The sequence below is a fragment of the Bos grunniens genome, chromosome 10 (assembly GCF_055505025.1).
Source record: "Bos grunniens cultivar Pamir isolate PY7600 chromosome 10, Bosgru_T2T1.0, whole genome shotgun sequence".
Taxonomy (NCBI): domain Eukaryota; kingdom Metazoa; phylum Chordata; class Mammalia; order Artiodactyla; family Bovidae; genus Bos; species Bos grunniens.
Window position 1 is genome coordinate 73,682,741 of NC_141174.1, and position 26,083 is coordinate 73,708,823.

Sequence of the window (26,083 nt, forward strand, 5' to 3'; positions counted from 1 at the left end):
ATTTGTTTTCTTTTATTTTTTTCATTTGCCTTAGTATCACAGTTTTCTGTGTGAATTTCAGAAATTCCATCCTAGAGGATCTAATACCTAAAGCCACTGACGTATCCTTTTCTAATTTTGACAGTGGACCTTTCCAGCCACCCTCTGCTCCAATCTCAAACCAACTACTGCAACGCTGTTTTGAGGTTTAATATTTCACACTTATGTATTCAGTTCTACTACTAAGCTAAAATAGTAAAGACAAGTTTATTTGAATATTCTGCAACTGTCATCTGATTCAGTATATGTTTAGTTTTATGTGGAATTTTAAATGTTTGCAATAAAGCAAAATTTCAAGCCTTTAACAAAGCTTATTTCAGAGGAAAAATAATATATGCAAGTTTCTTAAGTGCTTTGCAGTTTAGGACCTCCAGGGGGGACATGTGGGGTCCTTCTGCTGTGTCCTGGAGATAACTTGAAGACATTGTCAACTAAAACCTGAAGAGAAGTGTGACTTAAGAGTGTCTCCATGGTTACACTGAACCTAGATTTCCTGAAGCCATCTATGAGAGATTGTATTACCACTTAGAAAATATTATCAGTGATATGTCAAAATGAAGATCTACATTTAAATGATGGCTGAGAAAGGAGCAGAACATCTTCACGTAAGACACAGATTTTAAAAATGTTGGAAGATTTTGGGTTTACTTTCCCAGGGCCTAAAAATAGATATAAAAGTAAAATGTCCTTGCTTTCAATGTCTTTCAAACTGAGCCAAAGATAACCAAGTTGAAGAAAAAACAAGCAGGGGATGAAGAAACAATGACATAACTAAATGTATGAAAATGGAGAGTGTTTCTCTGTAGAGGCATTCCTGCTAATGAAGAAGAAATGTCACTTCAGTTGTGCCCGACTCTGTGCGACCCCAGAGACGGCAGCCAACCAGGCTCCCCCATCCCTGGGATTCTCCAGGCAAGAACACTGGAGTGGGTTGCCATTTCCTTCTCCAATGCACCAAAGTGAAAAGTGAAAGTGAAGTCGCTCAGTCGTGTCTGACTCCTAGCGACCCCATGGACTGCAGCCTACCAGGCTCCTCCATCCATGGGATTTTCCAGGCAAGAGTACTGGAGTGGGGTGCCATTGCCTTCTCCAATGAGAGGACTAGGAGATCATTATTGGGCAAACTTCAAATGAAGTAACGAACCTAGGCAAAGATCACTAGTGCCCACAAACATCATAAAGAGAATATTACGTACTTAACAGAATAAAGAGAATATTATGTAATATTACAGAATATTATGTACTTCTCAATAGAATATACAGTAGCATCTATGAACTATTTTTTCTCCACTGAGATTAACTTTCTAGATCAAAGTAAAAGTTTGCAAGAATCACAGGAGACAGAAGAACATAATAAATAAAAACATGGCAATGCAATCATCAAAACTTAAAATGTAGGAAATTTCACAGGACGAGTGATCTGGGTTCTTTGCAAAAACAATAACTGCAAAGAAAAAAAAAATAGAGGATAGAAACCTCTAGATAAAAAGAAACCTAAGAGATGGACACATTCAAGGCAATGCATGAAATCTGTATGATTCCTCATTTGAACTAATTGTACAAGAATGGATAAATTTACAATCAGTGATATTAGAATTATATATTTGATGACATTAGGAAATTATTGCAAATGACTTTAAATGCATGATAAATTGCAGTCATGTATGGATGTGAGAGTTGGTCTGTGAAGAAAGCTGAGGGCCGAAGAATTGATGCTTTTGAACTGTGGTGTTGGAGAAGACTTTTGAGAGTCCCTTGGACTGCAGGGAGATCCAACCAGTCCATCCTAAAGGAGATCGGTCTTGGGTGTTCCTTGGAAGGACTGATGTTGAAGCTGAAACTCCAATACTTTAACCACCTGATGCAAAGAGCTGATTCATTTCAAAAGACCCTGATGCTGGGAAAGATTGAGGGCAGGAGGAGAAGGGGATGACAGAGGATGAGATGGCTGGATGGCATCACTGACTTGATGGATGTGAGTTTGACTGAACTCCTCAAGTTGGTGATGGACAGGGAGGCCTGGCATGCTGCAATTCATGGGGTCGCAAAGAGTCAGACACAACTGAGCAACTGAACTGAACTGAATGGCACTAGAATTATGCTTAAAGTATCCTTATCTTTCATGGTATATTTCATGGTATATTGCCATTTTTAAGGGAGGAATTGTAAAATATCTGAGATTTGCTTCATAATAATCTAGTAGATGGAGTGTTTTAGATGAAACAATCTAGTTAATGAGTTAATGATTTTGCCTCTAGGTACTGGATATTTAGTATTCACTGTGGCCATTCTATTTTTGTATATGTTTGACATTTCTCACCATAAAAGCTGAAAAGTTTTAAAGTCAGGGGAAAAAAGTATGGATAAGACTTACCCTGCTGGATATCCTTCATTTCTAAATGCAAACTAGAGATCAAGATTCCCACAGTTTGAGATCGTTTTCCATCCAATAACTTGATGATCTAGAATTAAAAAAAAAAATCAATATAAGCCTAAATGACCAGGCAATCTTTCAGAAGCATAACAAAAACATTCATAGCTTTAGATACCCTGATTGGCTAACTGAACTGATGCTACAGTTACTGCATTTTAAAACTTTAATTTGACAAAGCAATCTATAGATTCAATGCAATCCCCATCAAGCTACCAATGGTATTTTTCAGAGAACTAGAACAAATAATTTCACAATTTGTGTGGAAATACAAAAAACCTCGAATAGCCAAAGCAATCTTGAGAAAGAATGGAACTGGAGGAATCAACCTGCCCGACTTCAGACTATACTACAAAGCTACAGTAATTAAGACAGTATGGTACTGGCACAAAGACAGAAATATAGATCAATGGAGCAACATAGAGAGCCCAGAGATAAACCCACGCACCCATGGATACCTTATCTTTGACAAAGGAGACAAGAATATACAATGGAGAAATAACCTCTTTAACAAGTGGTGCTGGGAAAATTGGTTAACCACTTGTAAAAGAATGAAACTAGAACACTTTCTAACATCATACACAAAAATAAACTCAAAATGGATTAAAGATCTAAATGTAAGACCAGAAACCAAAAAACTCCTAAAAGAAAACATAGGCAAAACACTCTCTGACATAAATCACAGCAGGATCCTCTATGACCCACCTCCCAGAGTAATGGAAATAAAAGCAAAAATAAACAAATGGGACCTAAGTAAACTTAAAAGCTTTTGCACAACGAAGGAAACTATAAGCAAGGTGAAAAGACAGCCTTCAGAATGGGAGAAAATAATAGCAAATGAAGCAATTGACAAAGAATTAATCTCAAAAATATACAAGCAGCTCCTGCAGCTCAATTCCAGAAAAATAAACAACCCAATAAAAAAATGCGCCAAAGAACTAAACAGACATTTCTCCAAAGAAGACATACAGATGGCTAACAAACACATGAAAAGATGCTCAACATCACTCATTATCAGAGAAATGCAAATCAAAACCACAATGAGGTACCATCTCACACAGTCAGAATGGCTGCTATCAAAAAGTCTACAAACAATGAATGCTGGAGAGGGTGTGGAGAAAAGGGAACCCTCTTACACTGTTGGTGGGAATGCAAACTAGTACAGCCACTATGGAGAACAGTATGGAGATTCCTTAAAAAACTGGAAATAGAACTGCCATACGACCCAGCAATCCCACTGCTGGGCATACACACCAAGGAAACCAGAACTGAAAGAGACATGTGAACCCCAATGTTCATTGCAGCACTGTTTACAATAGCCAGGACGTGGAAGCAACCTAGATGTCCCTTGGCAGAAATGGATAAGAAAGCTGTGGTACATATACACAGTGGAATATTACTCAGCTATTAAAAAGAATGCATTTGAATCAGTTCTAATGAGGTGGATGAAACTGGAGCATATTATACAAAGTAAGTCAGAAAGAAAAACACCAATACAGTATATTAACACATATATATGGAATTTAGAAAGATGGTAACAATGACCCTATATGAGAGACAGCAAAAGAGACACAGATGTAAAGAACAGACTTTTGGGCACTGTGGGAGAAGGCAAGGGTGGGATGATTTGAGAGAATAGCATTGAAACATGTATTTTATCATATGTGAACTAGATCGCCAGTCCAGGTTCGATGCATGAGACAGGGTGCTCAGGGCTGGTGCACTGGGATGATCCTGAGGGATGGGATGGGGAGGGTGGGAGAGGGGTTCAGGATGGGGACACATGTACATACATGGCTGTTTCATTTCAATGTATGGCACAAACCACTACAATACTGTAAAGTAATTAGCCTCCAATTAAAATAAATAAATTAAAAAAAACTTTAATTTGAAAGATATCTAGAAAATAAAGGAAAAATACCACCCCAAATTCCACCAATCTAATACAAGCATGCAAACCTCTATAATATTTAATTTACTGCTATCTTTTTTATTCAAACACACTTCAAGTTGTAACTGCACCACACATGCAAGTTTTTAATCTAACTTTGCCACTTATCACTGGCCTGTTACCATGTGGGACTTTGTAAGTCACTTCATGGCCTCCAACCTCCTTGGTTGCAGACCATCCACTGAGTGGCTCAGGGGAAAGATCACTGTGATCTGGACTCCACTGTTGACCAGTCATACGACCTTGGAAAAGTGACTTAAATTCTAGGAATTCAACTTTTCATCACGAGTAGGCTTCACTGTACTGAGTGTGTGTATTTATTCTAGAAATTAAATGACATAACATACATAAAGCACCTAAAATAGTTCCTGATGTAGATATTATTTAAATAAAATTTTTCTATTCAAGAGGGTTAGGTTGCTCTGTGGTTGTGCTATGATTAATAATACTTTGTACATACAACTTTAGTTTGAAGTTGTTTAGAAGTACTCTTTTATAACAGTAATATTATATATGTATATAAAAACTTCTATAATCTTTTTAGAAACTCTAAATACCTCACTGACAATTATTTCAACCCTCTATGAATGTTCCATGGAGAGCTCATTATAGTTTCATTTCTCTCTAAATCTAGTAAATCAAATCAGCTCCAAAGAACATATCACACAGTGACCACTAAGGGAAAAAAATTTCTTTTTCTTTCCTGTAGCAGGGCAACAAAAATCAATATGAAATCACCTAAAACATCATCAAATCTTATGTCTTTAATGCATTTTGTTGGGTGAAATATAAACTAAAAATCTATGCTTCCTCTCCCACCTATGAGCATATAAACTTACCAAAAACATAGTGAAGATAAGATTAAATAGTAATAAACATCTACATTTACACTGGTACTAACTAGCTGAGTTGCTTGCTGGTTGAACAATAAGGGATAACATTAGTTTGTTCCAACCAAGACTACTGTCTACCTATCTATCAATCAATACTGAGTCAATTACTGCCAGCCCCTTATCATCCCCTGCTCAGCATGGCTACTGTTATATATACTGTTAGGCCAAAAGTACTGTAAACATTAAGCTTTCATCAAGATAAAAGTAAAAACTGATGATCAGCTTAATGTGTTTAATCATTTCAACATTAGCCTTAGAGAAAGATTCTTGGAGGATACAGAATTTCAGTTTTTAAGAAATAAAGAAGATACTTGGTATTTTCATTAATTTTTTTATATAAAAGCAAAGGAAGAAGAGATTATATATAATCAAACATCTTCTTTAAAAATGAAATTTCTGGCTTTTTCTTAGAGGACACAAATTTAAAGTGAAACCATCATTAAAGTCCAACACAAAATTAAGAAAATCCAAAGTTTTGTGTATATATTCAGGCATGTATTCATTTATTAACAAACATCTGCCATGCACCTGTTATGTGCCTGGCACTGCTTTGGATTTGGAGGATGCAGAGGTGACCAAGACAGATCACGTCCTTGATCTTATACATTTTGTAAAGCTTAATGATTTAATACTGCTGAGAAGAACTAAAAAGGCAAATAAAACTATCTGCAAAGCAAATTCAAAGGAAGAAAAGCTTTGAGAAAGGACTGGATTTACCCTTAAAAGTCCAAGATAGTGACTGAGATACAACCTTGGTTATGGCATACACATCAATGTCAAGGAGACAGGCACAGGAATCAAATGTAAGACAAGAGGACAATTTGGTTGTAAAACATGTCTTCAGACAAATATTCACCATGCTATCCAGTTAGGGTTCTGAAAACCCTGGATAACACGGTCTTCCTACAGGAAAAACAAGGTTCAAATTCAAGGTTTTCTAATAGTTAATTAAAAAAAGACAAGAGAACAACCACAAGAGAACAGAGAGGGAAGGATTGAAATTGAAACTGAGATTCTGTCATAGGATAAAAAACAAGCAACTACCATCAAAAAGTCTACAAACAATAAATGCTGGAGAGGGCATGGAAAAAAGGGAACCCTCCTATACTGCTGAAGGGAATGTAAATTGGTACCGCCACAATGGAGAATGGTGTGAAAGTTCTTTAAATAAAAAAACAAAAAACAGTTACTATATGATCCTGTAATCCCATCTCTGGACTTATATCAGGAAAAGACAAAACTCTAACTTGAAAAGATACATGCACCCCAATGTTCATTGCATCACTATTTACAATTGCCAAGATACAGAAACAATCCAAGTGCCCATAAACAGATGATCAGTTTAAGAAGATATAGTGCATATATACAATGGAATATTACTCAGCCATAAAAAAGTGAAATAATGCCATTTTCAGCAACATGGATGGACCTAGAGATTACCATACTAAGTAAGACAGAGAAAGAAGAGTATCATACATCACTTATATGTGCAATCTAAAAAAAAGATATAAATTTATTTACACAACAGAATCAGACTCACAGGTGTCAGAAACAAACTTACGGTTTCCAAAGGAGAAAGATGTAGGGAAGGATAAATTAGGAGTTGGGATTAGCATATGCATACTATATGTAAAACAGATAACCAATAAGGACCTACTATGTAGCACTGGGAACTCTACTTAATATTCTATAATAACCTACATGGGAGAGAGTCTGAACAAGAATGGGTATATGTATAATGGAATCACTTTGCTGTATACCTGAAATCGACAAGACACTGTAAATTAACTATATTCCAATATAAAATATAATTTTTTTAAATAAACAGAAGCAAGCAAATTCATTCCCACTTCATTATTCAACCAGGCTGACCTGTGGAAACAATGTTACTACTCCTGCAATTCTATTAACTGGGCACAGTAGGTGTTTGGAAGAAAAGTGTCTGTTACTTTCAGCTAGCTGGACTAAAAAATTAAATTTCCTGAAATGCATTGCTACTTCCTAAAAAGGGAGTCAGCAGTGCACAAGTCAGAGCATTTGTATTCTCTTCCTTATTTGTGTCAAATTCTTTGTCTATCTCTAACTAGAGCTTTAAAAATGGACCTGTATATGTTTCCATGTAGTCTCTCTTCAATTGTGGAATAATACCATGTTTCTCAAAACCAGCTGAACTGGTAGGAACAAGGTGGACATAGAATGGATATATGCTCTAAGCCCTCTTCATTTCTTTCATTTTCATAATTGGAAAGGTTTGAAAGACCTTGAAAAACCATAATTGGTCTTTGAAATTATTGTTTGAAAGACCATAATTGAAAATAAAAGGTTTTCTTCTCTCCACACCCTCTCCAGCATTTATTGCTTGTAGACTTATGGATTGCAGCCATTCTGACTGGCTTGAAATGGTACCTCATAGTGGTTTTGATTTGCATTTCTCTGATAATGAGTGATGTTGAGCATCTTTTCATGTGTTTGTTAGCCATCTGTATGTCTTCTTTGGAGAAATGTCTATTTAGTTCTTTGGCCCATTTTTTGATTGGGTCATTTATTTTTCTGGAGTTGAGCTGTAGGAGTTGCTTGTATATTTTTGAGATTAGTTGTTTGTCAATTGCTTCATTTGCTATTATTTTCTCCCATTCTAAAGGCTGCCTTTTCACCTTGCTAATAGTTTCCTTTGTTGTGCAGAAGCTTTTAAGTTTAATTAGGTCCCATTTGTTTATTTTTGCTTTTATTTCCAATATTCTGGGAGGTGGGTCATAGAGGATCCTGCTGTGATGTATGTTGGAGAGTGTTTTGCCTATGTTCTCCTCTAGGAGTTTTATAGTTTCTGGTCTTACATTGAGATCTTTAATCCATTTTGAGTTTATTTTTGTGTATGGTGTTAGAAAGTGTTCTAGTTTCATTCTTTTACAAGTGGTTAACCAGTTTTCCCAGCACCACTTGTTAAAGAGGTTGTCTTTAATCCATTGTATATTCTTGCCTCCTTTGTCAAAGATAAGGTGTCCATATGTGCGTGGATTTATCTCTGGGCTTTCTATTTTGTTCCATTGATCAATATTTCTGTCTTTGTGCCAGTACCATACTGTCTTGATAACTGTGGCTTTGTAATAGAGCCTGAAGTCAGGCAGGTTGATTCCTCCAGTTCCATTCTTCTTTCTCAAGATAGCTTTGGCTATTCGAGGTTTTTTGTATTTCCATACAAATTGTGAAATTATTTGTTCTAGCTCTGTGAATACCACCGTTGATAGCTTGATAGGGATTGCATTGAATCTATAAATTGCTTTGGGTAGTATACTCATTTTCACTATATTGATTCTTCCAATCCATGAACATGGTATATTTCTCCATCTATTAGTGTCCTCTTTGATTTCTTTCACCAGTGTTTTATAGTTTTCTATATATAGGTCTTTGGTTTCTTTAGGTAGATATATTCCTAAGTATTTTATTCTTTCCATTGCAATGGTGAATGGAATTGTTTCCTTAATTTCTCTTTCAGTTTTCTCATTATTAGTGTATAGGAATGCAAGGGATTTCTGTGTGTTGATTTTATATCCTGCAACTTTACTATAATCATTGATTAGTTCTAGTAATTTTCTGGTAGAGTCTTTAGGGTTTTCTATGTAGAGGATCATGTCATCTGCAAATAATGAGAGTTTTACTTCTTCTTTTCCAATTTGGATTCCTTTTATTTCTTTTTCTGCTCTGATTGCTGTGGCCAAAACTTCCAAAACTATGTTGAATAGTAATGGTGAAAGTGGGCACCCTTGTCTTGTTCCTGACTTTAGAGGAAATGCTTTCAATTTTTCACCATTGAGGATAATTTTTGCTGTGGGTTTGTCATATATAGCTTTTATTATGCTGAGGTATGTTCCTTCTATTCCTGCTTTCTGGAGAGTTCTTATCATAAATGGATGTTGAATTTTGTCAAAGGCTTTCTCTGCATCTATTGAGATAATCATATGGTTTTTGTTTTTCAGTTTGTTAATGTGGGTGTATAACATTGATTGATTTGCGGATATTGAAGAATCCTTGCATCCCTGGGATAAAGCCCACTTGGTCATGGTGTATGATCTTTTTAATGTGTTGTTGGATTCTGATTGCTAGAATTTTGTTAAGGATTTTTGCATATATGTTCATCAGTGATATTGGCCTGTAGTTTTCTTTTTTTGTGGGATCATTGTCAGGTTTTGGTATTAGGGTGATGGTGGCCTCATAGAATGAGTTTGGAAGTTTACTTTCCTCTGCAATTTTCTGGAAGAGTTTGAGCAGGATAGGTGTTAGCTCTTCTCTAAATTTTTGGTAGAATTCAGCTGTGAAGCCGTCTGGACCTGGGCTTTTGTTTGCTGGAAGATTTTTTATTAGTTTCAATTTCCATGCTTGTGATGGGTCTGCTAAGATTTTCTATTTCTTCCTGGTCCAGTTTTGGAAAGTTGTACTTTTCTAAGAATTTGTCCATTTCTTCCACGTTGTCCATTTTATTGGCATATAATTGTTGATAGTAGTCTCTTATGATCCTTTGTATTTCTGTGTTGTCTGTTGTGATCTCTCCATTTTCATTTCTAATTTTATTGATTTGATTTTTCTCCCTTTGTTTCTTGATGAGTCTGGCTAATGGTTTGTCAATTTTATTTATCCTTTCAAAGAACCAGCTTTGGGCTTTGTTGATTTTTGCTATGGTCTCTTTTGTTTCTTTTGCATTTATTTCTGCCCTAATTTTTAAGATTTCTTCTCTTCTACTAACCCTGGAGTTCTTCATTTCTTCCTTTTCTAGTTGCTTTAGGTGTAGGGTTAGGTTATTTATTTGAGTTTTTTCTTGTTTCTTTAGGTATGCCTGTATTGCTATGAACTTTCCCCTTAGGACTGCTTTTAAAGTGTCCCACAGGTTTTGAGCTGTTGTGTTTTCATTTTCATTAGTTTCTATGTAAATTTTGATTTCTTTTTTGATTTCTTCTGTGATTTGTTGGTTATTCAGCAGGGTGTTGTTCATCCTCCATATGTTGGAATTTTTAATAGTTTTTCTCCTGTAATTGAGATCTAATCTTACCGCATTGTGGTCAGAAAAGATGCTTGGAATGATTTCTATTTTTTTGAATTTACCAAGGCTAGATTTATGGCCCAGGATGTGATCTATCCTGGAGAAGGTTCCATGTGCACTTGAGAAAAAGGTGAAATTCACTGTTTTGGGATGAAATGTCCTATAGATATCAATTAGGTCTAACTGGTCTATTGTATCGTTTAACGTTTGTGTTTCCTTAAGGGACCTCTCTTGGACTGTTGGTGGGAATGCAAACTAGTACAGCCACTATGGAGAACAGTGTGGAGATTCCTTAAAAAACTGGAAATAGAACTGCCTTACGATCCAGCAATCCCACTGCTGGGCATACACACTGAGGAAACCAGAAGGGAAAGAGACACGTGTACCCCAATGTTCATCGCAGCACTGTCTATAATAGCCAGGACATGGAAGCAACCTAGATGCCCATCAGCAGATGAATGGATAAGAAAGCTGTGGTACATATACACAATGGAGTATTACTCAGCCATTAAAAAGAATACATTTGAATCAGTTCTAATGAGATGGATGAAACTGGAACCTATTATACAGAGTGAAGTAAGCCAGAAAGAAAAACACCAATACAGTATACTAACGCATATATATGGAATTTAGAAAGATGGAAACAATAACCCTGTGTATGAGACAGCAAAAGAGACACCGATGTATAGATCAGTCTTATGGACTCTGTGGGAGAGGGAGAGGGTGGGGAGATTTGGGAAAATAGCATTGAAACATGTATAATATCATGTATGAAACGAGTCGCCAGTCCAGGTTCGATGCACGGTACTGGATGCTTGGGGCTGGTGTACTGGGACGACCCAGAGGGAGGGGAGGGGAGGGAGAAGGGTGGAGGTTCAGGATGGGGAACGCGGGTATACCTGTGGCGGATTCATTTAGATATTTGGCAAAACTAATACAATATTGTAAAGTTTAAAAATAAAATAAAATTAAAAAAAAAAGAAAAGGTTTTCTTTTATTACAGTTAAAAAAAAAGGAGAAATAAAATCATGAAATCTTCCATATCAACACAATTTTAAATGTACAGTAAGCACTGTTAACTATATGCACACTGCTGTACAGCAGATGGCTAGAAGTTTTTCATCCTGTAGGATGGATACTCTAGACCCCTTGAACAGCTTTACTCCATTTCCTTCTCCCCAGCCCCTACACAGCTTTCTGCTTCTACAAGTCTGACTACTTTAGATACCTCATATAAGCAGAATCACACAGTATTAGTCTTTATGTGATTGACTGATTTCACTTAGAATAATGTCCTCAAGGTTCATATACGTTGTAGTGTGCGATAGAATTTTCTTAAGGCTGAATAATATTCCATTGTGTTTGTGTATCAGTTCAGTCGTGTCCGACTCTTTGCGACCCCATGAATCGCAGCACGCCAGGCCTCCCTGTCCATCACCAACTCCTGGAGTTCACTCAGACTCACGTCCATCGAGTCAGTGATGCCATCCAGCCATCTCATCCTCTGTCGTCCCCTTCTCCTCCTGCCCCCAATCCCTCCCAGCATCAGAGTCTTTTCCAATGAGTCAACTCTTTGCATGAGGAGGCCAAAGTACTGGAGTTTCAGCTTTAGCATCATTCCTTCCAAAGAAATCCCAGGGCTGATCTCCTTCAGAATGGACTGGTTGTGTGTGTATATATGTGTGCATATATGGGAGAAGGAGTTGGCAGCCCACTCCACTATTCTTGCCTGGGAAAGCCCATGGACAGAGGAGCCTGGCAGGCTATAGTCCGTGGGTCACAGAGGAGCTGAACGTAATTGAGTGACTAAACAAAAACAACACACACATATGTGGAGATATATATATATCCTATTGCATATGTGTATCTGCATGCATATATATAAATACATAGGTCAATGAACATGTAACTTATTTCTATTTCTTGGCTATTTTGAATAATGCTTCAATGAAAAGACGAGTGCAATATTGCTTTGAGATCTTGTTTTTAATTCTTTTGGATAAATACCCAGAAATGGGACTGCTGGATAATGTGGTACTTCTATTTTTCTAATTTTTGGACGTCTTTACCAATATTTACTATGTTTTTGTTTTTGACAATAGCCATCCTACTAGATATGAGGTGATACATCATTGTGGTTTTGATTTGCATTTCCCTGATGTTAGTGATGTTGAATATCTTTTCACTTACCTGTTGGTCATTTGTATGCTTTCTTTCAAAAAACATCTACACAAGATTTTGCCCATTTTTAAATCAGGTTTTTATTCAACTGAGTTGTAGGAGTGCCTCACCTATTTTGGGATATTATACCCCTTATCAGATATATGTTTTGCAAATATTATATCCCATTCCACATAATGCCTTTTCACTCTGTTATTTCTTTTGCTGTGTAGAAGCTTAATTTGGTATCATCCCACTTATTTATTTTTCTTTTGTTGTCTGTTCTTTGGTGTCATATACAGGAAATAACTTCTAAGACCAATGTTATGAAGCTTTCCTCACATTTTCTTGTAGGAATTTTATAGTTTCATATCTTGCATTTAAGTGTTAAATCCATTTTGAACTGATTTTTGTTTATGCTGAAAGATCCTGGTGCAATTTCATTCTTTTGCATTTGGATATCCAGTTTTCCCTGCACCATTTGTTGAAGAGATTATCCTTTTCGCATTTCTTAGTCTTGGCACTCTTGTTGAAGATCATTTGACCATGTATGGGTGGGTTCATTTCTGAGCTCTCTATTCTGTTCTATTGGTCTCTGTCTGTCTTTATATCAGTACCATCCTGTTTTAAACACTGTACAGGCACACCTCAGAAATACTACAGGTTTGTTCCATACCACTGCAGTAAAGTGAACTGCAATAAAGTGAGTCATGCAAATTTTTTGCTTCTCAGTGCATATAAAAATTATATTTATCCTGTAGTCTATTAAATGTACAAGTGTACTATGCCTAGAAAAGCAGTATGCAGTGAAAGTTGCTCAGTCATGTCTGACTCTTGGCAACCCCATGGACTATATAGTCCATGGAATTCTCCAGGCCAAAATGGAGTGGGTAGCCTTTCCCTTCCCCAGGGGATCTTCCCAACCCAGGGATTGAACCCAGGTCTCCCACATTGCAGGCAGATTCTTTACCAGCTGAGCCACAAGGGAAGCCCAAGAATACTGGAGTGGGTAGCCTATCCCTTCTCCAGAGAATTTTCCTGACCCAGAAATCAAACCGGGGTCTCCTGCATTGCAGGTGGATTCTTTATCAACTGAGCTATCAGGGAAGCCCTATAAAATATATTTTATATATATACAAAAGCAATATATATATAGAAAGAAATATATGTATATATATACGTGTATGTGTGTATATGTGTGTGTGTGTATATATATACCTTAATTAAAAATAACATTACTAAAAATGCTATCATCTGAGCCCTTCAGCAAGTGATAACATTTTTGTTGGTGGCGGGTCTTGCCTCAACACTGATGGCTTCTGACTGATGATGGTGGTGGTTGCTGAAGGTTGGGTGGCTGTGGCAACTTCTTAAAATAAGCCAACAATAAAGCCTGCCATGTCAATTGACTGTTCCTTTCACAAACAATTTCTCTGTAGCATACAATGCTATTTGATAGCATTTTACCCAGAGTAGAACTTCGTCAAAACTGAGTCAGTCCTCTAAAACTATGCTGCTACTAAGTTGATAGCTACTATGCTATCAACTAAGTTTCTGTCATATTCTAAATCTTCTGTTGCCATTTCAACAATTTTCACAGCATTTTTACCAGGAGTAATTCCATATCAAGAAACCATTTTCTTTGCTCATTTAAAAGAAGCAACTCCTCATCTGTTAAGATTTATCATAAGGTTGCAGCAATTCAATCAGATCTTTAGGCTCCATCTCTACGATTCTAGTTCTCCCACAATTTTTACCACGTCTTCAGTGATTTCCTCCACTGAAGTCCAAATTGAATCTCTCAAAGTCATCCATGAGGGTTGAAATCAACTTCTTACAAACTCCTACTCATGGTGAGATCTTAGTCTTTTACCATGAGTCACCAGTGTTCTTAATGGCATCTAGAATGATGAATTCTTTGCAGAAGGTTTTCAATTGACATGATCCATCAGAGGAATCACTATCTATGGCAGCTATAGCCTCATAAAATGTATTCCTTAAAGAATAAAACTTGAAGTGAGAAATGACTTCTTGATGTATGGGTTGCAAAATGGATATTGTGTTAGCAGGCATGAAAACAAAGTGAATCTCACTGTACATCTCCGTCAGAGCTCTTAGGTGACCAGGTACATTGTTCATGAGCAGTAATATTTTGAAAGGAATCTTCTTCTTGAGTAGTAAGTCCAAACAATGGGCTTAAAATATTCAGTTAACCATGTTGTAAACAGATGTGCTGTGATCCAGGCTTTGTTGTTCCATTTATAGAGCACAGGAAGAATAGAATTAGCACAATTCTTAAGGGCCCTAGGATTTCTGGAATGGTGAATGAGCACTGGCTTCAACTTCAAGTCACCAGAGGCATTAGCCCATAACAAAAGAGTCAGGCTGTCCTTTGAAGCTTTGAAGTCAGGCTTTGACTTCTCCTTCTCAAGCTATGAAACCCCTAGATGGCATCTTCTTCCAACAGAAGGCTGTTTCAGCCACAATAGGAATCTGTCCTTTAGAATAGCCACCTTTATAAATTATCTTAGCTAGGTCTTCTGGATAACTTGCTGCTTCACTTTGCACTTTTATGTCATAGAGATGGCTTCTCTCCTTAAACCTCATGAACCAACCCCTGCTAGCTTCAAACTTTTCTTCTGCAGCTTCCTCTCCTCTCTCGGCCTTCACAGAATTGATGAGAGTTAGGTCCCTGCTCTGGATTAGGCTTTGGCTTAAGGGAATGTCGCAGATGATCTGATCTATCTAGATCACTAAAACTTTCACCGTTTCACTTTCTTATCATCTGTATGTTCACTGGAGTAGCACTTTTAATTTCCTTCAAGAATTTTTCCTTTGCGTTCGTAACTTGGCTAACTGGCACAAAAGGTCTTAGCTTTGGGCATATCTCAGCTTTCAGCGTGCCTTCGTCACTACACTTAATCATTTCCAGCTCCTGATTTAAAATGAGAGATGTATGACTCCTCCTTTCGCTTGAACACTTAGAGGACACAGAGGGGTTCTTAGCAGGCCTACTTTCAATACTTTGTCTTCAGGAATACAGAGGCCCAAGGAGGTGAGGAGAGATGGTGGAGTGGCTAGTTGGTGGAGCAGTCAGAGCACACATCACACTGATTCAGCTCTCCATCTTCAATGGTATGGCTCATGGTGCCCCAAAACAACGACAAGAGTTATGTCAAAGATCATTGATCTCAGATCACCATAACAAATAATAATAATAAAGTCTGAAACATTGTGAGAATTACCAAAGTTTGACAGAGACATGAAATGAGCAATGCCATGGGAAAAAAATGGCACTGATAGACTTCCTAAATGCAGGGTTGCTACAATCCTGCAATTTGTAAATAATGCAATATCTGCAAAGCACAATAAGTCAGGGGTGCCTGTGGTTTCTAATGCTCTCAGTTTAGGAAGCAGAGGACACTACCAAACAAATTACAAGAAAAAAAAAATCACAAGTAAAAAGGAGATTAAAAAACCCCACAGAGAGTAGAATAGATAAATATTTTAAAATATCTTTAAGTCCAATATGCAAAAAGACTAAAAAAAAAAAAAACCACATGGAGGAAAACAACACATTAGATTTAATAAATAGAATCACTGAGAGTTCAGTCCGCTAAAAAGTCTGGTCTAAGACTTCAGTATCTATTCAAATCATTCCTGAGGTCACTTGAGGTCGTATTTCTATAGGAGGGACTTACAGAAATTGTTCAACCATGTCCATTTTACATTTTGATAAATATTGTCACGTTGTTTCCAACAAGAACTATCAATTCACACCGCTGCCAAGTATTTGAGAGTGACTGTATGCCTGTTCCCTTACCTACACTGGGTATCACTGGTTTTAAAAATGTTGGCCCACTGGATAGGTAGAATTTTTTTTTCACTATTTTGGATTTTTAATGATTTAATAGTAAGGTTAAACAGTTTGTTATTGGTCATATGTTCTTGTGAATTGTCTCTGTGTCCTTTTTGCTATGTTTTTCAATGACTATCTATTGGACTGGTTCAATGCAAAGAAATTTAAATAACAACATGGGTGAACAGCAGGAAGTAAGACTTACACAGAGATGGTGGTGGTAAGAGGCATTGTCTAAGGGAAGAAGAGGGAAGGGACTTACCTTTTACTGCACCTCTGCTAAGGTTTTATGTGCCTCTGCCCACAAGCCAATCCAAATGGACAGTTGTGAATTGGGGGCAGTGAGCACCACGATACTGTAAACTTTTATTCCTTTAGTGGCCCCCTGTGGATTTCCAGAAAAGTAACAATACTTCATGCTCAAGAGCCCTATAAAGTCAGTGTGGTCACCTCACTGCTAGGGCATTAAAGCAAGGGGCAAAGAAACAGAAGGACACTTTGTTCTGCTACCCAACTCTCCTTTCTGATCAATCTCTGATTTGTGCCCAAATCTCATTAACTCCTTACTCAGATTAACCTCTTACCTGAAGCATTTACCTTCACAGCAGAGTAGGTAAGAAGAAAACATGGAATAAAAGACAAGATTAAGAAAACTGATGGAAAGAACAAAGGAAAGAAAGAGAACAAAGATTTTTTTTAAAAGATGTTAGTTATCAACCAATGATTATTATATTGCTTTTAAAATATTTTTTTATAATCATGGTCAAGTTTCAAATAACCAGATCCATTGTATGTAGAACCTTTCACTAACTGAAAATAGCTCATTTTTCTTTTATTATATGTTGTCTTGATAAGCTAACTTCTACATAGGTTAAAGTCAACTTCAAAATTCCTCTTTGAAGAGAAAGAAAATACGACAGGAAGATAAACTAATCTTGTGTATTCTTCCCCATTCACTAGCTTCTCTAATAAATCTTGGGCTTGAAAGAAACCACAATCACCTACACCTTCCGTATCTGCCTTACTGAATAGTATGAAGTGGCGATAATAATGGTTATCTGGAAAACTTTTACAATCCTAAACTGCCTGAGGCTGTCAGATATTCAATAGTCTTTTATTCAGTCTTATATACTTTACTATTTAATACATTTAAAAAATTACCACAGGACTTTAAATACAAAAAATCCATAACACGTCAAATCATTTATTAACTCAAAAATTTAACCCATTATTAAGCATTCATCTTTAAGCATCCTGGCTGCTATTATCCTGTTAAAACTTTAAAGTTGTCTGGCCCAAGTCAAAGGTTCCCAGCAGTTCAAGAATCTAAGTAGAAATGCAAAGAAAACTAAGAACCTGAGCCATAAATACAACGGTCCTTCCCTCTAGCTTTTAGCTTTAGCCTTCCAAGCTGTCACAGTCCCTTGGCTAGCTATGGAAAGTGATAGCCATCATCACCAATGACTAGTTGTTGAGAGAAAAATCAGGAGACCAGCCTTCTATTTCTAGGCCTGCCTTCACACACCAACCCTGAGACACAGTCCAATTCAGCAGCACTCACAAAATGCAAGCTCCTATGTTGGTGCACTGCAGGAGTATAAAATTAAAAATAATAGATATACATTATGTATATAACACACACATATACATATACACACATACTTGTCCAATGGGAGTTCAAAGATGAGTTTAAAAGAGAAACTCACATAAATAACTCTGACATAAGGGAGCTATTTACAAGAATCAGTTAACATGAAGAATTTCTAACTGTTCTTATGTATATGATCCCTAAAAAAATGCCAGAGCTTTTTGAAAGTGGGGGTTTTAAGTGAAATGGCTGTTTGGTGCATAGTCTTCCTCCGGGTAAACTGAAAAGCATTTCTGGAAGTGCGACATTCACTACCTTTTTCCTGAAACAAAAGTCCAGGTCTCACCTGTGGAAAACCTCTCCACAAGGGAGAGTTGAGAAATAAAAAGTTCTGCAGACCAGGGCCCCCAAATGACATTGTAACTTAAACTTCATCTACCTATACAGAAAGAATTCCTTCCATTCTGTGTGGCCACTAGGTGAAGGCTCTGCATTAGGCATAAGCACCATCCACAGAGGGGCTTTCAAGCTGAAGACCTTTAGGTCAGTCTTCCACATTTGACTCTTGGATACTGGTAGGATTCCTGACTTTACTAGTCCATGGTTCCATAACGTGAATGTCAGATTAATAGTTTTCTATGTGGATATGGAGCCAGTAGGCAGAATTATGCCTTGAAGCTCTCATTGTGACTTCCTTCCAAGTGGGTCCTTGGAATAAAATGCCCATTTCAGGCTGTTTGAGAAAGATATTTCAGAAAACATTTATAAGAGAGTATGAGTACTTATAAAAGTTTGCTCACCTAATGAATATTCTGCTTTAAGTGGATTCTGGAATCACTCAGCTGTTGGCATTGAAGAAAACTGAAAATGATTTATCCTCTTTCTTTGGAATGGCCCAGATATTTAAGGACGGACCTTACTTTCCCAGGCTTCCCTGGTGATTCAAACAGTAAAGAATCGGCTTGCAATGTAGGAAACCCAGGTTTGATCTCTGGGTTGGGAAGACCCCCTGGAAAAGGGAATGGCAACCCACTCCAGTATTCTTGCCTTGAGAATTCCATGGACAGAGGAGCCTGGTGGGCTCCAGCCATGGGGTCACAAAGAGTCAGACACAACTGAGAAACTATTACTTTTACTTCTCTGGTGGCTCAGATGGTAAAGCATCCGCCTGTAATGCAGGAGACGTGGGTTCGATCCCTGGATCAGGCAGAGCCCCTGGAGAAAGAAATGGCAACCACTCCAGTATTCTTGCCTGGAGAATTCCATGGACAGAAGAGTCTGGTGGGCTACAGCCCATGGGGTTGCAAAGAGTCGGACACAACTGAGCAACTACACTTACTTTAGAGGAAAGTTCATACTTTAAGAAATCATTGTTTTTTTTTTTTTTTTTTTTTTTTTAAGAAATCATTGTTAAAGGCTTGTAACACATACATATTTATAGCCATTTTCCATCAAACAAATAAAATACAATCCCTCCTCAGCTAACTATCAACACAATCTAAAATTCCCATCCTATTCCTATTCTATGACTGTTCCCAATACCCGTTCTTTATTCTTCTCTGTCCTCAGGTGCATATTACTTGATTTGTTATAAATCCTCAAAACCATTTTCTAGGATTAAGTAACTTTTGGCACCAAAGCATTTCACTTTGTGTCTGACTTGAATTCTTCATGCTTCCATTTCAAACAACCTTTTTCTGCTCTCAGGGAAGGCAGACAATGGCTGGTCTCACCATCCCCTACACAAAGCTCCTTCATAAACCTCAAGACCATCATTTTTTTTTTTTTAAACAAGAGATGCTTTATATCAAAGCCTTAAAAATCACCTTTTGAGAAGCATTAGCAAGCCCTTAGTTTATCTTGGTCCTATCTGAAGTCAGCTGAACTTGGCAGCCCCTGGTCTTCTCCGAGGTGTAATTACAGTCTGGAGGAGAATGCAATTTGTGCAGCATTCCGCTGACCTACAAGCTGACCTCGTGCAGGGGCAAACTCACAGGTTGCATTAAACCCTATTAGACATGCCTAGTTTAAGGCAAAGCCTTTCCAGACCCCCGCCGCATGCTAGGATTAGGGCCTGTCACACATGCGCACTATCACCTCGCCTAAAGAACTCTCGCCATGCCTTCCAGAGAGGGGAAGGCAGGCCCATACCCCACCCTATCTAAGCCCGCACCTTGAGCCCGTGCATCCAAATGATCATTATTTCTTACATATGTGGATTTTTAGAAAAACCTGCCTCTCTGAATAAGAATGAAGACAGGAATGGGAAGACAGATCTGCTCCAGTGGAAAAACCACACCCTGGCTGCTCAGCTAGAAGAGTCTTGCCAGACTGACCGAGAAAGAATTCCTGCCAGCTCCGGTGGGATTTTCACATCTACATAAAATCCATATATATCTTCAGCTTTCTGCCTGGGCTTGGCAGATGTGGCCAGAAATAAAAATAAATGGTCTGGATAGGCCATGAATGCTGGAAGCATGCTTGGCTGTGTGAGCTCGGCTCAGCTACAAAATAAAGAGAATCACAGAAGCCTTCTTCCAGGGAGCCCTCCCTCCCTGTCTGAAAAAGAGGATTCATTCCCACACTTACACCTTAGCTAGACACCAAACATGCTGAAACCTAAGGTGGAGGAAGGTGGGTATTCTGTTCTTTGGCTTAGTCCTCACATTTGAACTTTCTCAGTTTCAGTCACAGGATCTCCATCTTAAGTGAACTCGGTTTTATCACAGAGGCCAGAGGACAGGCTCCACGTCTAGTTAAATAGAGCCTCATGTGTTATCACCCGTGAACATCAAAATTTGGTCACTTCCCATAAATTAAGTACGTGTGAAATTTGCTGCCTTTCCCTTCCTCCATCAAAAACAAACAAATAAATGAAGGATCCATATACACGGGTAATAGTTACTTTCAAGATAATGAGATATATCAAATCTCCACATCCACGGGGAGGACATTTTCGACTGTAGAGCACAAATGAGTATGTGGCTGCCTCTCTCAGGGAGATCAAACAACACAATGGAGAATACACAGAAAGGAGACAAGCTGACTCTCCAAAGCAAAATTCTGAAAAACATTATTTCTATTTTTGTGTCTTCAGACTGGCCATATCTTTTGCTTATGCTTCATATCAACACTCACCAAATTCCACTACTTGGCAAAACTACAGATATTAGGAGGCTGGCATGTAGCACATGCGTTACTGATGACGAGTCAGCTTGTCTCATTAGCAGTGATCCTTCGAATTTCTAAGTCACCAGCTTCCAAAGGGACCAAGATGCTTTCATAATGACTGTTGCATTTACCCTGAAGACATTCTTATGGACTAGGTTGAAAAGCAGGTAGACCCCTATGCTGGAGATGCAGAAATTGATGCACCTATCCTAGGGGCTTTAAGCTCAGATGATTGAGCTGATCATTTCTCCAAACCACAAATATAAATAGTATGGAATCTGAACTTTGGCTGGATTGAGGAACCCCTAGGCTTAATTTTTACTCTCATTTAATTCTCACCCATTCACATACCTCCTACATTGGAAATCCTTATTTTTACAAGAAACGAAAATCTAATTTGGAAAAGAGTATTTCCCAATGGAAATTCTAGAATATTCACTGGAAGAACTGATGTTGAAGCTGAAGCTCCAATATTTTGGTTACCTGATGTAAAGAGCAGATTCATCGGAAAAGACTCATGCTGGAAGAGATTGAGGGCAGGAGGAGAAGGAGGCAACAGAGGATGAGATGGTTGGGTGGCATCACCAACTCAATGGACATGAATCTGGGCAAATGTGGGAGACAGTGAAGGACAGGGAAGCCTGGAGTGCTGAGTCCATGAGGTCATAAAGAGTCAGATACAACTAAGCAACTGAACAACAACAGAAGATGATGGGCTTCCTAGGTGGCTCAGATGGTAAAGAATCTACCCGCAATGCAGGAAACATGAGTTCAATCCCTAGATAGCGAAGATTCCCTAGAGAATGAAATGGCAACCCTCTCCCGCATTCTTGCCTGGATAATCCCATGAACAGAGGAGCCTGGTGGGCTACAGTGCATGGGGTCGCAAAGAATTGGATATGACTGAGCATGCAACACTCACTCACAGTACAAGACGAAACAGGGCCATGGGGCATGGTAGCCCACGGATGCAGGCCTTATACGCCACCTCCTCCCCACCCAAAATCATGGAAATAAGCAACTGACTCAATCCCACTTTATAGCTGTGGCCATCCTTGTTCTCTCCTACACACTGCTAGTGTGACAAAGACTGGAGTTGGGACAGGTAAGCAATTACTTTCCCATCCAGTACCAAGAGCCAGGGCCAGCTGGAGGGGAAGAGCAAGACCCCAGTTGGCAGCTGTCTTGCTCTCCTCAGGGAGAATGAACATGCATTTGTTTATTGGCAGGTGCCTGGGAAAAATAAATGCTGACTCAGGCTCCTTGTCCCTTCTTCTCCACCCCTGGCACTCTCTGGCATCACACCCACAGGAGCTGGTTGGCTGGCTCCCTGGTGCCATATTATGAAATGTCACCTGACTTGGTATAAACAAGCCCTCGCTGCTGATGGCCAGCACGGCCGGGTACGCTGCTGGGTAGTAGCCTCTGTCAACTGGCCTGATAAATGTCATTAAAATAAGCTTTCCACATGCAGCCTGATTATCTGTCCCACCAAATGTTTCAACGAAAACTAAGCTTCACTGTTCTGTCAGACTGTTAGGTCTGAACTTCTTCCATGGCCTCATTTCTGGGGACATGTAAAATTGCTCAGATGAAGTTTACTTTAAGGATTTAGGCTCTTCACCAAGAAATGTGAAAAGGCAAATTGTCATCCTGTCCTGCATCTGAGAACATATTTGGCATCCTGTTCCCTTACTGATGAGACAGAAAAACCCTTTTACTGCTTTTCAGACCAGTGGATTCTGTTCAGAAAGCAAATGGAGAGAAGGCCACAGCAGGTGAAGGCTGAGGCTGGGCTGGGAGAGGAGGCACATGGGATCAGGGGTGGGTGCGACAAGACATACTTCTGTTGGTTTGGGAGTTTCCGTGATCTATAGAAAACCAATTCTAAAGATAAAACCACATGCATTTTCTCTTGATCAGAGACTCTGGAGAGAAAATGACCAAGAGACATCAGTGTATTCATTGTCCAGTCTTCAAACAGGACCAAAGCTACTGTTATACCCAAGATACAGATGAGAAACATCTGCTTAGTATTTCTTAGTGTTCAAGGTCCCTGAAAGAGTGCATGTGTGTGATGAACATGAAAATTCTAAACCACTGAGAAGCATCTAGATAGAGGGCTATACAGCAGGAAAAAAAAAAAAGAAGAGTATGAAGATAATGACTTTTGGTAAACATAAAAACAAAACTAAATATTCAAAAGTTCGACTTTGAAACTGATAGTGTGTACACTAAGCTATGGTGGTCAGAAAGTGGGGGGAAATAAGAACTCTCTGGAACAGACAGTAACACCAAGATAACCTGGAAAAACTCAGTTTCTACACTTTCACATGGTCTCCAATCATCATGACTCAACTTTCCCAAAGCCAGGAACTTACTCCATACATGTAACTCCCAGTTTAACAGCAGGAGGAAGAATTTATTTACTCTCTTTTAGGAGGGATGGGAGCACAGTGGCTCATTACTCCAGATATACCAGAGGTATGATTCTATGGGACCTATGAGTCATGTTTCACTTGTTTTCTGTTTTACATTTATTACAATCTCACTTCAAATTCCTGGCTCAATAATCAATCGGCATGACTATCAAAGACTGGGAGAGTAAATGTTCTTTCTCGTCCCCTTTCCACCCTACTGAACCTAGCATTGAGGAGCAAAGGGAAAGCTTTCTCGCCAGTACTCTTAAGTTGCATGGGAAACATCTCTATCCTACATACCTCTACATCCTGTAGGCAAAGCCCTCAGAGAATTCTGGTGGAGACACTAAAAAACTGTCTATGGTACATATGAACAACCCATGGGATATTCTCCTGGAAATTAAGTGTGCCTGTGAATTACTGGGGCCCTCAATAAAAATACAAAATTTCATTCACTATGTATGGATGAGATGGTATTCCCCCTTAAAAAGATATGTTTATGTCCTAACCCCCAACACCTCACAGCGTGACCTCATTTGGAAATAGGGTCATTGCAGATGTAATTAAAATGAAGACCATACTAGAGTAGAGTAGTGAAGTGTTAGTTGCTCAGTCGTGTCTGACTCTTTGTGACTCCATGAACTGTAGCCCTCAAGGCTCCTCTGTCAATGGAATTCTCCAGGAAAAAATACTGGAGTGGGTCGCCATTTCCTTCTCCAGGGAATCTTCCCAACCCAAGGATCAACTCAGATCTCTCAAACTGCAGGCAGAATTCTTTACTGTCTGAGCCACCAGGGAAGGCCCGAACTAGAGTAGAGTATAGCTCTAATCCAATATAACTGGCATCCTTTTAAGAAGATGGCTATGTGAGGACCCAGAGACACACAAGGTGAAGATGAAGATCATGTGTTGATGAAGGCAGCTATATGCCAGAGACTAACAAAGATTGCCAGCAAACCACCAGAAGAAACGGAGAAAGATTCCACTGCTGGTTTCAGAAGGAGAATGACTTGGCCAACACCTTAATTTCAGACTTTCTGGAACTGTGGAGACAATAAATTTTTGTTGCTTTAAGCCACCCAATTCGTGGTAATTTAAGCTGGCCTTAGGAAACTAATAAAAGGAGTGAGAATGTTTAATTTCTAATAAGCTTCCAGGTGATACTTCTGCTGCTGGTACATGGATCACGCTTTTGAGTAGTCAGGTGACTGCAAATAAATGAATGAAGTACTTTGTTCATTATCACTCACATTTAGCACAATGCCTGATATATGCTTGTATGTTTATATAATCCCTAATTCCTAGAGTTTTTTCTGCTAACTGGAGATGTACCCTTTTTCTATCAGTATTCATGGAATCCTCTCTCAAAGCTATGTGCTCAGTCAAGGAGTACAGCTTTCTCATATAAAGCCAATCGCAGGTATACAGATAGCCATATTGCCCTCTGAAGGATTATAAATAACAAAGCTTATCAGGGGTATGGACTTCCTGCCTTACCTACGTAATTTCTCACTTAGTATTAAACCACTGAATCTAGCCTCTTACATATACTTGGTGGCTCAAATAGTGCTTCTCTCTCCAAAATTTAGAGTGTTAGGCTTTTGAAAAGAACACATGCTAATAATTACTCCAAGCTGGTTAGAGATAATGGGCAACAGAAAAGTTATTATCTTCAATGTCATCGCATGTCTTTGAAATGATAATCATTGCATTCAAGGTATCAGAAATGATGGATGGCCTTTGATTTTGCATGTACCATGATGCAAATTACCTGGCTCTTTCTCACTCCTGCTTGGAAGGTGAAGAGCCAGTGACAGTGGGCACTCCTAGCTTCAGGGCCTTGAGCCACTGGATGGCATAATCTGTGACAAAACTCAAAGAGAAACATTTCCTCTTTAAAGATACCTAAGGCTACTTTCAGTTTTCCTTTTATGGGCATACTTCATCCAGAACAACCTCGCACATAGTTCTAATTTGCAGCCATTGCTGTAACATATACTATTTACAACCTAAGTCATTCTACCCTGTTAATTTTCTGGGTAACAACATTTGACTTAAGTACCACATTGTTTCAAGAAGGCTCCCTGAGCTCCTTCTATAAACATAAAATGACGATTCCGGGAAATGTTAGTAAGAAAGGAAAGATGAAAGAGCACTGTATACACAGATTTTAAAACTGCTACAAGTTTTTGTTAGGGCTTTCAGTCTATACCCCAGCACACTTCCCCTATAATTAGTCTTTATCATCCTCCTTACTCTCACAGCCCATCTATCATGGAAAGCAAATGTATATTATCTTCTTCAGTCATCATGGGAATAGAGTAACCCTGTGATCCAAAATATTTACTCGCCATCATCCATGAAGTGTGAGCCTCTACATCCATCCTGTGCAGAATCGAGAAAATAAATATGTTCCCTGAGGTTCTCTCATACAGACAAGTCACCTTCTGAAAGTATGACAGCAACAAGCACACAGGAAGTGATTCATTCGTCCAAAGTCCTCCAGATGGCCTACTTCAGTCCCGTGTTCTTTCCCTAG

The 26,083-nt window shown here is 38.6% G+C and overlaps 1 protein-coding gene across 27 annotated transcripts in view; it reads right to left on the reverse strand.

Moving 5' to 3' along the window:
- FMN1 (formin 1) overlaps window positions 1-26,083 on the reverse strand; it is a 497,211-nt gene that overhangs the window by 187,147 nt on the left and 283,981 nt on the right. For all 27 annotated transcript variants that reach the window (XR_015135041.1, XM_086322043.1, XM_086322036.1 and 24 more), the window contains one exon: window positions 2,414-2,501. Coding sequence is in view for 26 of the 27 variants with exons in the window: in XM_086322043.1 (XP_086178169.1) it covers window positions 2,414-2,501 (88 nt within the window). In the remaining variant the exon portion in view is untranslated. The remainder of the gene's footprint in view (window positions 1-2,413; window positions 2,502-26,083) is intronic.